The 15,726-nt window shown below is 42.7% G+C and overlaps 1 protein-coding gene across 4 annotated transcripts in view; it reads right to left on the minus strand.

The window, feature by feature from the left end:
* LOC140198865 (interferon-induced GTP-binding protein Mx3-like) overlaps window positions 1-15,726 on the minus strand; it is a 44,742-nt gene that overhangs the window by 2,629 nt on the left and 26,387 nt on the right. For all 4 annotated transcript variants that reach the window (XM_072260035.1, XM_072260032.1, XM_072260034.1 and 1 more), the window contains 5 exons: window positions 13,775-13,853; window positions 11,770-11,892; window positions 6,651-6,795; window positions 5,014-5,172; window positions 2,206-2,282 (listed from right to left, as the gene is read on the minus strand). In XM_072260035.1, coding sequence (XP_072116136.1) covers window positions 2,206-2,282; window positions 5,014-5,172; window positions 6,651-6,795; window positions 11,770-11,892; window positions 13,775-13,853 — 583 coding nt within the window. The remainder of the gene's footprint in view (window positions 1-2,205; window positions 2,283-5,013; window positions 5,173-6,650; window positions 6,796-11,769; window positions 11,893-13,774; window positions 13,854-15,726) is intronic.

Below are 15,726 nucleotides of genomic sequence, written 5' to 3' on the forward strand. Positions count from 1 at the left end.
AAGGACCAGGGGTGTAGGTGAATACTGCTGCTTACAGTTCCCATTCTGAGTTGGACAGCATCGTTAATCCTGGAATTCCTGTCATAACACCACCATGGGAAGGTGGCAGTGGGGTGGGTGGGGGGAACCCTCACCAGAAACAATGTACAGTTTTAATAAGGTAACTCTCTACGACCTGCTCAAGGACCTTGATAGCAAGGTGCAGGTATGAAAAAAAAATACTGAAAAGCAACTTGTGACCAAGAAGGAAAGAATACTTAAGAACAGGAAATTTAGAAGATGGAGGCATTAAAGGTCTGGGAACACACACAAGGTTGGACAAACCCCCAGGACCAAGTAAGATCTATCCCAAAATGCCATGCGGGAAGAGGAACATGATAACTAGATCCCTGATACAGATTTTTGCATCTTCATTAACTACAGGTGAGGTACCAGAAGATGAAATGACAGGCTCCTGAGACCAGTGACAGTTGGAGGAAGTTGTAAGGAACAGGATCTAAGTTTATTTAGAAAAGGAACAACGGATTAGGGATTAAGAAGAAATGCCAAATGCCGTTAACAATTCTTAAGGTCATACAGCATTCCTGGAGCCCTAATGTACAGGTTGATGTTTCAAGTTGAGAATCTCCACAGGCACTGAGGAAACAGGAAAGATTGCCAGAATTTAGCAGTACAAGAAAAGAGCAGATGACAGGTGGAACCAGATGTAGGGAGGGTGATGAGCAGAAGGAACAAAGCAGGGGGTGGTTGTGAGGAGAGGGATGGGAAAAGAAAAGGAGGAGAAATCTAGGTGGATAGCTGAATGTGTTGAAAGAGAACACAAGAGAATATAGATTACCTGCCGATGGAAAATTCAATGGTGATATCAGATACAATTAGCACATTTAACAGGCATTTGGATAGACACATATATTCGCCAGGCATGGAAGCCTTTGGCCCAATTACACCCAAATAGGATGAGCAAAAGAGTTTAAAATCAGAATTAGATTTCTTATCACTAACTAAAATGACATTAAATTTGTTATTTTGCGGCAGCAGTACAGTGCAAAGACAAAGTTACTATAAATGACAAAATAAATAATGCAAAAAAAAAAGGAAAAGAAAAGCAGCACACACAAAAAATGCTGGTGAACGCAGCAGGCCAGGCAGCATCTATAGGAAGAGGTACAGTCGACGTTTCGGACCGAGACCCTTTGTCAGGACTAACAGTTAGTTCTTTCAGTTAGTTCTGACGAAGGGTCCCGGCCCCAAACGTCGACTGTACCGCTTCCTTTAGATGCTGCCTGGCCTGCTGCGTTCACCAGCATTTTTTTGTGTGTTGCTTGAATTTCCAGCATCTGCAGATTTCTTCGTGTCAAAGGAAAAGCAGGGTGATGTTTGTGGGTTCATGGACCCTTCAGAAATCTGACGGCAGATGGTAAGAAGAAGCTGTTCTTAAAGTATGTGTGAGCCTTCAGCTTCCAACACCTCAGCCCATTTTCCATAATACAATTACTCAACACTGAAGATGTACTTGATTCACGGTTAAGGAATTTACAGTATGATTGAGGGTGCAGGGGGACCCATAATGGTGCCTCATCTTTTCAATGATTTGGTTGAGGATCAGAATGCAAAAACTCTATTTTGTATTTTGAAGTCTTCATGCATATTGCCAAAAGTGCCAAAATGAAAAATCAAGCCCAGCATCTCTATGCAATTGTAACATGCATTGAGAAATTCTACGCTTTCCTGCAGTGTGTGTGGTTGGCATGTGATGAGCATGTGGTATGAGAGAGAGCGAGAGCGAGAGAGAGACAGAGAGAGAGATTGATTTGATCACATGCATGATAATAAATGAGGGCATGTCATCAAGATGATTTGAAATTTGTTGGGTAGCATTATTGACAGATATGGAAGCATGGGCAGTATATGGAGTTGTGGTAGAGAACAGCCATTGAATCATAGAAATTTATGACATGGGGGAAGCCATTCATCTTATTTTGTCATTGGCTTGACTGAAGCATTAGAAAAGGGGGCCAGCAACAATGGGATGAATGGCCTGTGTTTGTTCCAATGTTCCTATGGAGAAAACAATGGGAATGTAATTGGGCAAGAAATGGTTTGCAATTGGCAGGAACTTCTACCACCCTCCTACCCATTCCTCAAATTCTCCCCTGTTTCTCTGACTAACAGTAGGCAGAAGGTACGTGTACATAAATACTGTACCTTGGCAACTTTGTAAAGGTTGTAGAAGGCACTGAAATGTTGCTCAGCGACATGTAAAAGAGCTTCCCTTGTGATCTCTAGAACAGAACAGAGGACAAAAGTCACTTTCAAACCCACCGCCAAGTTACCCTGAATCAACTAAAAGAAAATGTCACCATTTTGTTTTAGTTGCTTTGGCAAATGATGCGAATAAAGGCTTAAAATAGCGATTTGAATGCATTTCTCTTACAAAACTCTTTCTCACGTTTTTTCTTCTGTACACCCTCCCTTGTTCATAGCCACAGGTTAATTGATTCTAACAAATGGTTAGTTTAAAAAAATAACACCCACAACACGCTGGAGGAACTCAGCAGGTCGGGCAGCATCCGTGGAAAAGATCGGTCGACATTTCGGGCCAGAACCCTTCGTCAGGACTGTAGGGGGAAGGGGCAGAGGCCCTATAAAGAAGGTGGGGGGAGGGTGGGAAGGAGAAGGCTGGTAGGTTCCAGGTGAGGAACCAGTAAGGGGAAAGATAAGGGGGTGGGGAAGGGGAAGCAGGGAGGTGATAGGCAGGAAAGGTGAAGAAAGAATAGGGAAAACACAATGGGTAGTAGAAGGAGGCGGAACCACGAGGGAGGAGGTAGGCAGCTGGGGGAGGGGGCAGAGAGACATAGGGATAGGGGAAGGGAGGGGGAGGGAATTACCGGAAGTTGGAGAATTCTATGTTCATACCAAGGAGCTGGAGAATACCTTGACGGTATATGAGGTGTTGCTCCTCCAACCTGAGTTTAGCCTCATCATGGCAGTAGAGGAGGCCAAGTATGGACATATCTGAATGGAAGTGGGAAGCAGAGTTGAAGTGGGTGGCAACCGGGAGATCCTGTCTCTTTTGGCGGACGGAGCAGAGGTGCTCGACGAAGCGGTCCCCCAATCTGCGTCGGGTTTCTGCCCCCTCCCCCAGCTGCCTACCTCCTCCCTCTTAGTTCCGCCTCCTTCTACTACCCATTGTGTTTTCCCTATTCTTTCTTCACCTTTCCTGCCTATCACCTCCCTGCTTCCCTTCCCTCACCCCTTTATCTTTCCCCTTACTGGTTCTTCACCTGGAACCTACAAGCCTTCTCCTTCCCACCCTCCTCCCTACCTTCTTTATAGGGCCTCTGCCCCTTCCCCCCTACAGTCCTGACGAAGGGTTCCGGCCCAAAACGTCGACCGATCTTTTCCACGGACGCTGCCCGACCTGAGTTCCTCCAGCGTGTTGTGAGTGTTGCTTTGACCCCAGCATCTGCAGATTATTTTGTGTTTAGTTTAAAAAAAAATGACTTTAATGTTGATATTACTCACACTTGGAGTACTGAGAGCAATTTTGGGGTTCTCTTCGAAGAAGGGATGAGTGGACATTGGGGAATGTCCAAAGGAGGTTCACAAGATTAATCCCAGGAATAAAAGAGGTAACGTAAGAGGGGTGTCAGATGCTCTAGGCCTGTACTTGCTGGAGTTCTGAAGAATGAGGGGGCTTCCATTGAAACCTGTTGAATATTGAAAGGCCTAGATAAAGTGGATGTGGAGAGGATGTTCCCTATAGTGGGGTAGTCTAGGACCAGAGGGCACAGATTAGGAATAGAAGGATACCCCTTTAGAACAGGGATGAAGAGGAATTTCTTGCCAAGGGGTGGTGAATCTGTGGAATTCATTGCCACAAGCGGCTCTGGAGATCAAGGCATTGGGTATGTTTAAAGTGGAGGTGGCTAAGTCCTTGTTAATATGGGCATCAAAGGTTACTGGGAGAAGGCAGAAAAATGAGGTTGAGAGGGATAATAAATTGCCATAACAGACTCGATGGGGCAAATGGGCTAATTCTGCTCTTATGTCTTATGACCATATCATTGAGTATTTTATTATTACTCTGGGCTCTTCGTGGACATTCAAAGGTCGACCGCACAAGGGTATATCGCTGTAGGGATCCAAGCAGAGACAGAGAAAGAACACAAGACTGAGATGATATCGGTCTACAAGACAGGTTCAACTACTTCAGTATAACTATCTCAGCAAGAATAAATGAACTAAGACTGAAGCTAGTGGATCTGCTGGAGAGAGGAAGATGAAATGTGCTGGAAAGCTCCTTTAAAGAGTTGAAGAAATCTTAGGCTCCTTCTTAATATGATTCTGGGGGGAGGGGTCTTTGGCCACTATCGTTAAAAAACTACCAGAAGTTTAGCCACTGGTTTTTGTCACTCCCACATTTGTTTCCAATGAGGTCAATACATAGACAGGAAGGTAAATTTCAGCCCAGGTACACCTACCACTGGTGAATTTAGGTGGTGACATCCACCTCCTCTCCATTGACTAAGTCTGCTTTTTCCGCTGTCTTGGGAAAGTGGACAACATTATCAAGGACCCCTCCATCCTGCTCATTCTCTCTTCTCCCCTCTCCCATTGGAGAGAAGAGACAAAAGCTGAGAACACAGTGCATCAGCCTGAAGAACAGGTTCTACCCTGTTAAAAGACTCTTGAATGATAAAGGATCTCTTGCATGATAAGCTCTTGATCCCTCAGTCCACCTCACCATGGCCCATGTGCTTTCTCTGTCTGCACTGCATTTTCTGGAAAATTATAATGCTATATTCTGCATTGTTATATCATTTACTTCTGTGCTGCCTTGATCCATGGACTGGCCTGACTGAAGTGCATCCAAACAACAGCTTTTCACTATTTCTTGGTACGTGTGACAAGAATGAAGCAATTACCAAAACCTTTGATGAATATTCTCATTAGAATAGCCAGTATTCTTACAGTTCAAAGTTGTGCACCTCATGCATAGCAGTCACATACCAGTAATACGCCTCATTTTTCTAATCGCTGGATCTTCCAGTTGTGCAATCTCTTTCTTCATAAGAGATTCGAAGGTTTTGTAGTTGATGAATCCAGGCAGCTCTCTTCCACGGTAAAGATTTTCATATTGGAGAACTTCGTCACGGACATAGTCTCGGACTGCCAGCGAAAGAAGATGTAAGACTCATATTCTTTTACAATATTCCATTCAAAAGGCAATATATAGATCAGTGGTTCCCAAACTTTTTTTGGCCACTGCCCCTTGGCAGCAGACCACTTACTCAGCAGCCCCTCTCCTTTTCCGGTCATTACATAAAAACTACAATGAATTTTGATTTACAGTGCACAGTGAAAGAAAATAGGAACAGCAAATTCAAAGCAGTGACAAATAATTGCAAAAAAAAATTAAAACTATTTAAAGCTACAAATAAAATTATTTCTTTAATTTCTGTAATTACAGTAAAAGCAATTTTCATCAACTACCTACAGAGGCAGTATTGTCAAAAATCAATGCTGGAGGAATTCAGAAGGTCAATGGGTGGAAGTGAACAGTCCACATTTCGGGCAAAACCCCTCATTAAAAGTACTGACCTCAGTGCTGGAATGTGTGGCGACACGTGGAGGCTGCCCCCAGCACATCCCTAGGTTGTGATGGTTAACACAAATGACACATATGTTGTATGTTTCAACATATATAATAATCTGAATCTGACCTGCTGAGCTCCTCCAGCACTTTGTGTGTGTTGCTCCTGATTTCCAGTGCCTGCGGAATCACTTGCATCTCTGTGTGTACATTCCTTCCTTACCCTGAGAGGGCACTGATTTACTCACTGATGATTCAGGCACGGAACGAACTGCCCTGGTTAACAGAGTACTAGGTAGCGCCTCAGGGCAGGGTAAGCCAGACAGAAACAAGCATAGGTAAGGTGCCTCCCTGTTTTTCCTAATGACTGATACAGAATGTCTCTCCGCCTGACCTTTTTCCAAATGACCCTTGCAACGCAAATAACCAGAAGCAGGAAGATGTCAGTCCATGGCCTCCTCTACTGCCACAATGCGGCCACACTCAGATTGGAGGAGCAACACCTTCTATTCCATCTGGGTAGCTTCCAGACTGATGGCATGAACATTGATTTCTCAAACCTCTGGTAATTGCCTCCTCCTTCACCATTCCCATTCCTGTTCCCCTCTCTCACCTCATCTTCTTGCCTGCCCATCACCTCCCTCTGGTGCTCCTCCCCCTTCCCTTTCTTCCATGGTCTTCTACCCTCTCCTATCAGATTCCCCTTTCTCCAGCCCTTTACCTCTTTCTCCAATCAACTTCTCAGCTCTTCACTTCACCCCTCCCCCTCTCCCAGTTCACCTATCACCTCCCACCTTGTACTTCTTCCTCTCCTCCCCCCACCTTCTTGCTCTAACTTCTCATCTTTTTTCCCAGTCCTGATGAAGGGTCTCAGCCCAAAACATCAACTGTTTATTCTTTTCCATAGATATTGACTGGCCTGCTGAATTCCTCCAGCATATTGTGTGAGATACCTTTCAACATTAGCCCGTTAGATTACATTTAATCAGAAAACTAGATCATACAGCCACAATAGTCAATTAAATAAGGTAACTCCAGTGATTATTCTACTCACAGTCTGATATTCTCTTTGCCAGGAATGAATTCCATGTCGCAAACTCCTTTCGCACTTTGGTGATGTACCTTTCTTCTTTTGTCTGGTCATGTGGTTCCTCCCCTGAAGTCAAACTTTTAACATGGTTGCAGAAATCATTGATTTTCTGTGATGAAATGACAAGGTTTGTAAAATTACTGGCATAACCATTAAGGAAAGAATAAAACAAAAAAGACCACTGCAAGGCATTGTTGTACCCAGAACTCCTTTTCCAAGTGAAACTTTTAAGACTTGAATGTCAGATCATTGGCTTTCAGACTGCAGGCTGACCAATGGTGGGAGATTCATTGTGTGACTAGTACATGCAATTTAATGAGGGTAGGTTTTGTTAATGGATTATGGGTAGAGAAAAGTGGGGTGGAGAGGGTAGTTTGGTACACAGAGGGAGAATTTCATAGGAACATAGAAAACCTACAGCACGATACAGGCCCTTCGGCCCACAGAGTTGTGCCGAACATGTTCCTACCTTAGAAATTACTAGGCTTACCTATAGCCCTCTATTTTTCTAAGCTCCATGTACCTATCCAAAAGTCTTTTAAAAGACCCTATCGTACCCGGGGACATCAGTGGCTCTGCTCAAGAGCATTGGGCTGGAGTAACTGGTAACACTGACAATAGACAATAGGTGCAGGAGTAGGTCATTTGGCCCTTCGAGCCAGCACCTCCATTCACTGTGATCATGGCTAATTATCCACAATCAGTATTCAGTTCCTGCCTTATCCCCATAACCTTTGATTCCGCTATCCTTAAGAGCTCTATCCATCGCTTTCTTGAAAACATTCAGAGACTCGGCCTCCACTGCCTTCTGGGGCAGAGCATTCCACATATTCACCACTCTCTGGGTGAAAAAGTTTTTCCTCAACTCCGTTCTAAATGGCCTACCCCTTATTCTTAAACTGTGGCCTCTGGTTCTGGACTCCCCCATCAGCGGGAACATGCTTCCTGCCTCCAGCGTGTCCAATCCCTTAATAATCTTATATGTTTCAATCAGATCCCCTCTCATCCTTCTAAATTCCAGAGTATACAAGCCCACTGGACAGTAAGCATCTTATTTCTTTGAATATATGGATTTTGGGCCACTGATCATGAAAATCAACATGGACTTTCCCCAACATGCATCCTTTTTTTGAAATTGCCCATATTTGTTATTTCAATTTATAATTCAAATCAGAATAACTGATGCCAAGATTAAGGAAGGCACTTTTGTTGGTCCACAAATTAAAACAGTTCATCAATGATAGGCAATTCAAAGAATTTCTAGTGGAACCACAGAAAATCACATGGAAGGTGTTCAAGGATGCTGTTGAAAATTTTCTTAGCGTCTACAGAGCACCAAACCACATGCAGTTGGTTCCACTATGTACAACATATAAAAACCATGAAGTGCAACATTCACTGAAGATTTATTTTCTGCATTCCCATCTAGACTTCTTCCCTGAAAGTCTTGGAGCTGTCAGCGACGAGCGTGGTGAAAGGTTTTGCCAGGACATTGCAGTCATGGAGGAACGGTATCAGGGCAACTCGAATCCATCAAAGCTGGCCGATTATTGTTGGACACTTTAAGCGAGCAGCCTCAGGCACTGAGTACAAACGAAAATCATCAACAAAGCATTTTTAAGCTTAGTTGCACTTAGTGGCTGTAAAAATGGTGCGGGGGCAGTGTTTCAACTTCTTGGATCATTGGAGCATTTTCTGGGGAAGGGGGTGACCTGTATAAGAGAGACAGGTTACACCTGAACTTGAGGGGAACCAAAACCCTGGCCGGGAGGTTTGCTGATGCTACTCGGGAGAATTTAATCTAGTTTTGCAGCTGTCTAGGAACTGGAGCCCAGGTCAGTAAGGGAAGGATCGGACCAGAAGGTAGATGCCAGGGGAAGTATTGAAAGCCAAAATCGAAATAACAGGTATGAAGTGTCCGATAGTTTGAAGTGTGCATATTTTAATGCTATGAATATTAATGGGTGAGGGTAATGAACTTAGAGCATGGATCAGTACATTGAACTATGACACTGTAGCCATTACTGAAACTTGGTTGAGGAATGGGTAATTAATGTAGCAGGTTTTCAAAGTTTTATAAAAGATAGAGGAGGAAGTAAGAGAAGTGGGAGGTGGAGTTTCACTACGAATCAGGGACAATTTCACAGCTGCTCTCAGGGGAGACATAATGAAGGGGTCAGACACTGAGTCCATTTGGATGGAACTCAGGAACAGGAAGGGTGCAATCACACTGATGGGATTGTACTACAGACCCCCAATAGCCACCGGGACATTGAGGAATAGATAAGTAATCAGATGAAGGAAATGTATAAAAATAACAGGGTTGTTGTCATGGAAGATTTCAATTTCCCTAATTTAAACTGGAACCGTCTTAGTGCAAGGAGTTTAGATGGGGCAGAATTTGTTAAGCATATCATAGAAAGTTTCTTAAATCAATCTGTTGATGGTCCAATGAGACTGGACCTGGTGTCAGGTAATGAGCCTGGCTGGGTAACTGACTTTTCAATAGGTGAACAATTAGGGAGCAGAGAGCACAATTCCTTATCTTTCAGGATAGTTACAGATAAGGACAAGAATGGTCCTAGTGGGATAGTTTTAAATTGGAGTCAGACAAAATTACGAGGGCATTAGACAGGAATTAAGAAGCATTAATTGGGAACACCTTTCTCTGGCAAGTCCATATCAGACATGTGGAGGGTGTTTATTGATCAATTGCACAGAGTATGTGAAAGGTATGCTCCTGTTAGAAGGAAGGATGGGGATGGAAAGATAAGAGAACCTTGGACTTGGGATGTCTAGAGAGGTGATGAATTTATTCAAAAAGAAAGGAAAAGTATGTAAAGCTTCAGAAGTTAGAATCAAATGAAGCACATGAAGAGTAAATGCCAGAAAGGAACTAAAGGAGGGAATTAGGAAAATCAGGAGGGGCTATGAATAGTCCTTGGCCAGCATACTTAAGATTTAGGAAGCACGAATCAGAGAGGGCTCTTGGGAGGTAGCCAGGAAGGAGCTTAAGAAGAAATTAGGAGAGCTAGAAGGGCACATAAGTCGTCCTTGCTGAGTAGGATTATGGCAACCCCCAGAGCATTCTACACATACATGAGGAACAGGAGGAAGACTAGAGTGAGGGTAGAACTGATCAGAAACCATGTGCTTGAAGTTAGAGGAGGTAAGGAGGTCCTGAATGAATACTTTGCTTCAGTGTACGTCTTTGACAAATGTGAGGTCAGTATAAAACAGATTCCTGTACTGGAACCTGGCCTTCATTTGCTGGGGGATCAAGTTCAATACCTGAGGTAATGTTGCATCACGATAGAACTCCGGTTAAACCCCACTGTGATCAGTATTATGTTCAGTTCTGATCACCTCATTACGGTAAGGATGTACAAGCTTCAGAGAGGGTGCAGAGACTATTTACCTGGATTAGAGAATATGTGTTATGAGTTGGAGGAGATAAGAGAGAGGTCCTTAATGAAAAATTTACTTTGGTACTCACCAGTGAGGTGGATGTTGATGGATGTGAGATCAGCATGGAGGGGTTATTATGTTGAAGTTAAGAAAGAGGTTGGCTTGGAAAATTTGAGAAGCATTAGGATAGATAAATCTCCGGGGCTGGAAGAGATGTACTCCGGGCTACTATGGGAAGTGAGGGAAGAGATTGCTACAATTTAGTAGTTGATCTTTGTGACTTCACTGACCACAGGAGTAATACCAGAAGACTGGACAGTGGCAAATGTTATTCTTTCAATCAAGAAAGTTTATACATCAAACTATGCCAGTGGTAGGGAGATGATTGGAGAGAATAGAGACGGAATCTATGAGCCAGCGTGGCTTTGTGAGGGGTGGGCTGTGCCTCACAAGCCCAATTGTATTCTTTGAGGGAGTGGCCAAAGAGATAGATGAAGGTAGAGCAGTGGATGTGGTGTATATGGATTTTAGTGAGGTGTTTGACAAGATTAATCATGGTAGGTTCTTTCAGAAAGTCAGGGGGCATGAGATCCAAGGACACTTGGCTGTTTGAATTCAAGGCAAAGTGTACGAGTAGATAGAGCATATTCTGCCTGGAGGTCTGGGACTAGTGGTGTTCCACAGACGTCTATTCTTGGACCCCTGTTTTTTGTGATTTTTATGAATGACTTAAATGAGGAAGTGTAATGATGGGTTAGCACTTTTGCAGGTGACACGAATGTCACTGGTGTTGTGGATAGTGCAAAAAGTTGTCACAGGTTACAGCGGGACATTAATAACTGGGCTGAAAAGTTCCAGATGCAGTTCAATCTGTAAAATTATGAAATGATACACTTTGGAAGGTTGTACTTTAAGGAAGAGTACAAGGTTCTTAGTAGTGTGAAGGAATAGAAGGAGCTTGATGTCCACATCCATAGACCCCCTCGGATTTGCTGCACTAGTTGATAGGATGGCACATGGTGTGTTGGCCTTCATTAGTCAGAGGACTGAGTTAAGGGCCATGGGGTAATGTTACAGCTCTATAACCCCGGTTAGACCACTCATGGATTATTGTATTTAGTTCTGGTCACCTCATTATAGGAAAGATGTGAAAGCTCCAGAGAGGGTGCAGGGGAAATTTACCGGAATCCTGTCTGGATTAAATAATCTCTTTTGATCAAAGGTTGACTGAGCTAGGGTTTTGTCTTTATAGTGAACTAGGGTAAAAGGCAACTTGATAGAAGTGATTAAGATGATAAAAGGCATAGATAGAGACAGCTAGCATCTCTCCCGGGGTGGCAATAGCCAACATGAGATGACTTACTTTTAAGCTGATTGGAGGAAAGTACGGGGGTAGTGTCAGAGAGAGTTTTCTTTTTACAGAGAGTGCAAGTACATTGATTGCACTGCCGGGGTAGTGGTAGGGGCAGATATATTAGGGGCATTTATGATATTTAGATAGGCACATGAATGGTAGAAAAATGGAGGGCTATGAGGGAGGGAAAGGTTAGATTGACCTTGTAGTTTAAAAGTTCATTGTGAGCTGAAGAGACTGTATCGTGCTTTTCTGTTCTGTGTTTCACAAATGTTGCTGTTGAACAGCCCAAACGTAGCCATTAAATAAAGGGAGCCTTACCTCGATTATGAATGTCATTTTCTCACTGTAAGAAGAGGGGACCGCAGAGTTGTGCATCTTCATAGATTCCAACGATTTGTTCAGTTTGCTCTCCACGTCCAGTCGCAACTGAGGCAGCGATTTCTTGGAAAGACGGATTACGCAAAGATCACCGTGTGTGAAGTGGAAAGGTGAGCCTGCCAGTTCTGATGCTAACTCCTCACTTTTACTTCCCAGCTTATTCCACAATCCCCTTCTCTGAAGGGAAGCTTGTAGCATGAGCTGATGGCCACCAGAGTGTTTTGAAATGCAGTGCAATATTTTTGAACTTGAATGTTAAATAGGTAATTTCATACAATGGCAATCCACTTGAGAGAGCATATTTTATCATCTCGTCTGAATGACCTCATTCCTACTCTACCGTAGTGTCTCAGTGCAGATCCCCAGCCTCTAATATGACACTTGATTCTCTAACTTTTATTGTCACTATAGCATAGAGAGTGAGAACAAACCTTGCTCTGTCCATTAATGTTGTCTAATTTGCCCACCGTTCCCAGTAATATTCCACTTACCTGATGATCTGTAAGTAATTTTTTTCATTGCACCTAAGCATACGTGTACTTTTGCATGACTCATCTTTGACTCTCAGTCTTTGCACCTCTGCACGATTATGTCAACTTCTGCTTCCTGCCATCCCTTGATCCCACTAACCCATCCCACATTCCTGGTCCTATGCTTGGGTCTTCCTTTTCAGAGGAACTTGCTATTCCCACTTCCCTATCAAGAAGCAGCAGCTGTAAGATCAGGGTTCAACTCCCAGTGTTGTTTGTAAGGAGTTTGTATGTTCCACCCATGGCCATTTGGGTTTCCTTGAGGTGCTCCAATTTCCTCCCACATTCAAAGACATACAGATTATGGTTAGTAAGTTATGCAATGTTGGCGACAGAAGCATGTTAACACCTGCGGGCTCCCCCCCCCCCAGCACATACGTGGACTGTTTTGGTCACTGACACAAATCAATGCATTTCACTATGTTTTGATGTTTTAATCTCAAGTTAATCACAAGACAATTTACAATGACCAATTAACCCACCAACTGGTACATCTTTGGACTGTGGGAGGAAAATCATGCAGTCACAGCAAGAACGTACAATTCCCACTGCTCCTTACAGGCAGTGACAGGAATTGAACCCCGGTTGCTGGTAACCATATAACCATTACTGCACAGAAACAGGCCATCTCGGCCCTTCTAGTCCGTGCCAAACTCTTACTCTCACCTAGTCCCACCGACCTGCACTCAGCCCATAACCCTCTATTCCTTGCCTGTCCATATAGCTGTCTAATTTAACTTTAAATGACAACATCGAACCTGCCTCAACCACTTCTGCTGGAAGCTCGTTCCACACAGCTACCACTCTCTGAGTAAAGAAGTTCCCCCTCATGTTACCCCTAAACTTTTGCCCTTTGACTTTCAACTCATGGTTTTAACTCCTCAACTCCGGTACTGTAAATTGTTGTGCTAACCACTATGCTACAGTGTCGCCCTTTGATGTACATGTGACAAATAAAACTAACCTTTCACTTCTACTTCAATTTTTTTTTCTAACCTGTTATCTCACATTAGCTGAGGGAATAACGCTCACCAGCAGAAAGATTCTCTTAATCAGTTAAATGCCACAAATTCAGGCTTACTGTTCAGAAATCCAAAGATGATCTCAAACTGCAATATATCCAAAAGAATTCCTGAAATGCACCTTATTATTTGTGGTAATATTACTTTCTGTGTCGTGTGTAAGTTACATGTACTGTATTGTACACTGATCTGGTGGTATACATGTATATGATAGAATGACAATAAACTTGAACTTTGACTTGGACTAAATGTGCTCCAGTTAAACAAAACCGATTTTCGGCTCATCGAAGTTCCCCATAAAATTCATGGTAGTGATGCTGAATTACCTTAAATATACAATTGAGCATAATGTATATTATCAAAAATTGAGATTGTTTACAGAATAAGACTTACATTAATGTGGTTAACAAGTTCCTTTGTTAGCCGAACAGCCAAATTTGAGATACCAGCCTTTCCTTCTTCAAAAAATTGCCTAGTTAATAAAATTTTAAAGAATGTCATAGTCAAGACTGATATTTTATGAGATAATGGCAAAATAATCCAACTATTTTTGTTTGCTTTAACTGGGAAGTGCTACGTTTATGAAGTGTAGAGACTTTACTAACAAGCCTCATGATAATATACTAGCAACATAAGCCAGGCGCCCATGATCCGGGTAATACCACAAGGCATGGAAAAATCCATGCATCTCCTTCACTCTGGATCATCTTCACTCTGGACAACCCTAGCACTGATTTTAGAGTCCTCCGCATGCTGCTCATAAACTCTGAACTGAAGGATATTTATTTATGGATGTGGGATACAATAGTCAATATTATCACTCTGTATCAGTCAGCACCAGTAATGCAATATTCCCAGTTTCTAAGGGTAAGCTGCTGGAACACAGAACTCCAGCAGAAAAGGAGGAGATGGAAGAGCAAGCATTACTTTTACGGCTGAACACAATCCATTTACACAAATCAGAAACCACTGGGGATGCTCTGTTTGTCTCTCTCTCTTCCTGGCAAGAGAGACAACCAGATCATCTCTGAGTGTCTCTATCATCTGCTGCTTCGATTTCACATTTCCAGCATCTGCTGCTTTGTTCTTGCCTCACTTTCTCCCCATTGTCCACCAGCAATAAATGACTGGGAAGGTCCAGTGTATTCCTTCTGATTCTCTGTGCATGAAAACTGACAAACTTGGGCAATCTACACCTTTCATTTTGCCCATCTCACAGTAAGTAACACTTCCTCAGCTCCATCAACACATTCTGCACCATGTCAACTTTGTTCCTTAGTCAACCAGCTCATGTATTGCCTGATAGATAGAGCAGTGAATGAAGCACGTGGCAAGCTTGCCTTCAATGGTGAGGACACTGACAATGGAGTGGGGACGTCATGTAGCAACTTTCAACCCTCAAGGACCCGGTTATGTTTTGTAACTTCAAGACATTAAACTAATTCAAAGAAAGGCACAAGGAGTCCGAAATATGGGTGTAAATTTGAGTTAACTTAAAGTGAGGCGCCCACTTATTATGATGACTTATGCAATTAATGTATTTTTACATATAACCTGTAATTAATTATTTGAACAGACAGAAATACTTAATCAAATGTATATGTATATAACACACACAACTTACACACATACACACACAGATTACTCAAATATTATTGAAATATTAAATATACAACAGACCCAACCATGCAGGCCATGGTCTCTTCTCACTGCTACCATCGGGAAAGAGGTACAGGAGCCTTAGGTCCCACATCACCAGGTTCAGGAACAATTGTCATCCTTCAGCCTTCAGGCTCCTGAACCAGCATGGATAACTTCACTCACCACAACACTGAAATGATTCCAAAGCCTATGAACCCACTTTCAAAGACTCTACAATTCATGCTCTCGATATTATTTATTACTTATCATTATTTAATTTTCTTTTTGTATTTGCACTTTTTGTCATCTTTCACATATTGGTTGTTTATCCATCTTTGTGTGTAGTTTTTCATTGATCCTGTTTTGTTTTTCTGTATCTACTGTGATTGCATGCGAGGAAATGAATCTCAGGTGACATTTATGTTAAATTGACTTTGAACTTCGGTTAAGAGTACACACTTAAGAGTACTCTGTGCAGTTCTGTTTGTCATGTTACAGGAAAGATGTGATTAAGCTAGAAAAGGTGCAAAAAAGATTCACAAAGATTTTTCCAGGACTGGAAAGTTTGACTTATAATGAGTGACCCTATAGGCTGGGACTGCTTTCCGTGGAGTGAAGGAGGCTGAGGGGTATCTTTATTCCTTGTTTACAATTCATGACGGGTATGGATATGGTAGATAGTCAAAGTCTTAGGATGGAAGTTT

Source organism: Mobula birostris, chromosome 6, assembly GCF_030028105.1.
Source record: "Mobula birostris isolate sMobBir1 chromosome 6, sMobBir1.hap1, whole genome shotgun sequence".
NCBI classification, from domain to species: domain Eukaryota; kingdom Metazoa; phylum Chordata; class Chondrichthyes; order Myliobatiformes; family Myliobatidae; genus Mobula; species Mobula birostris.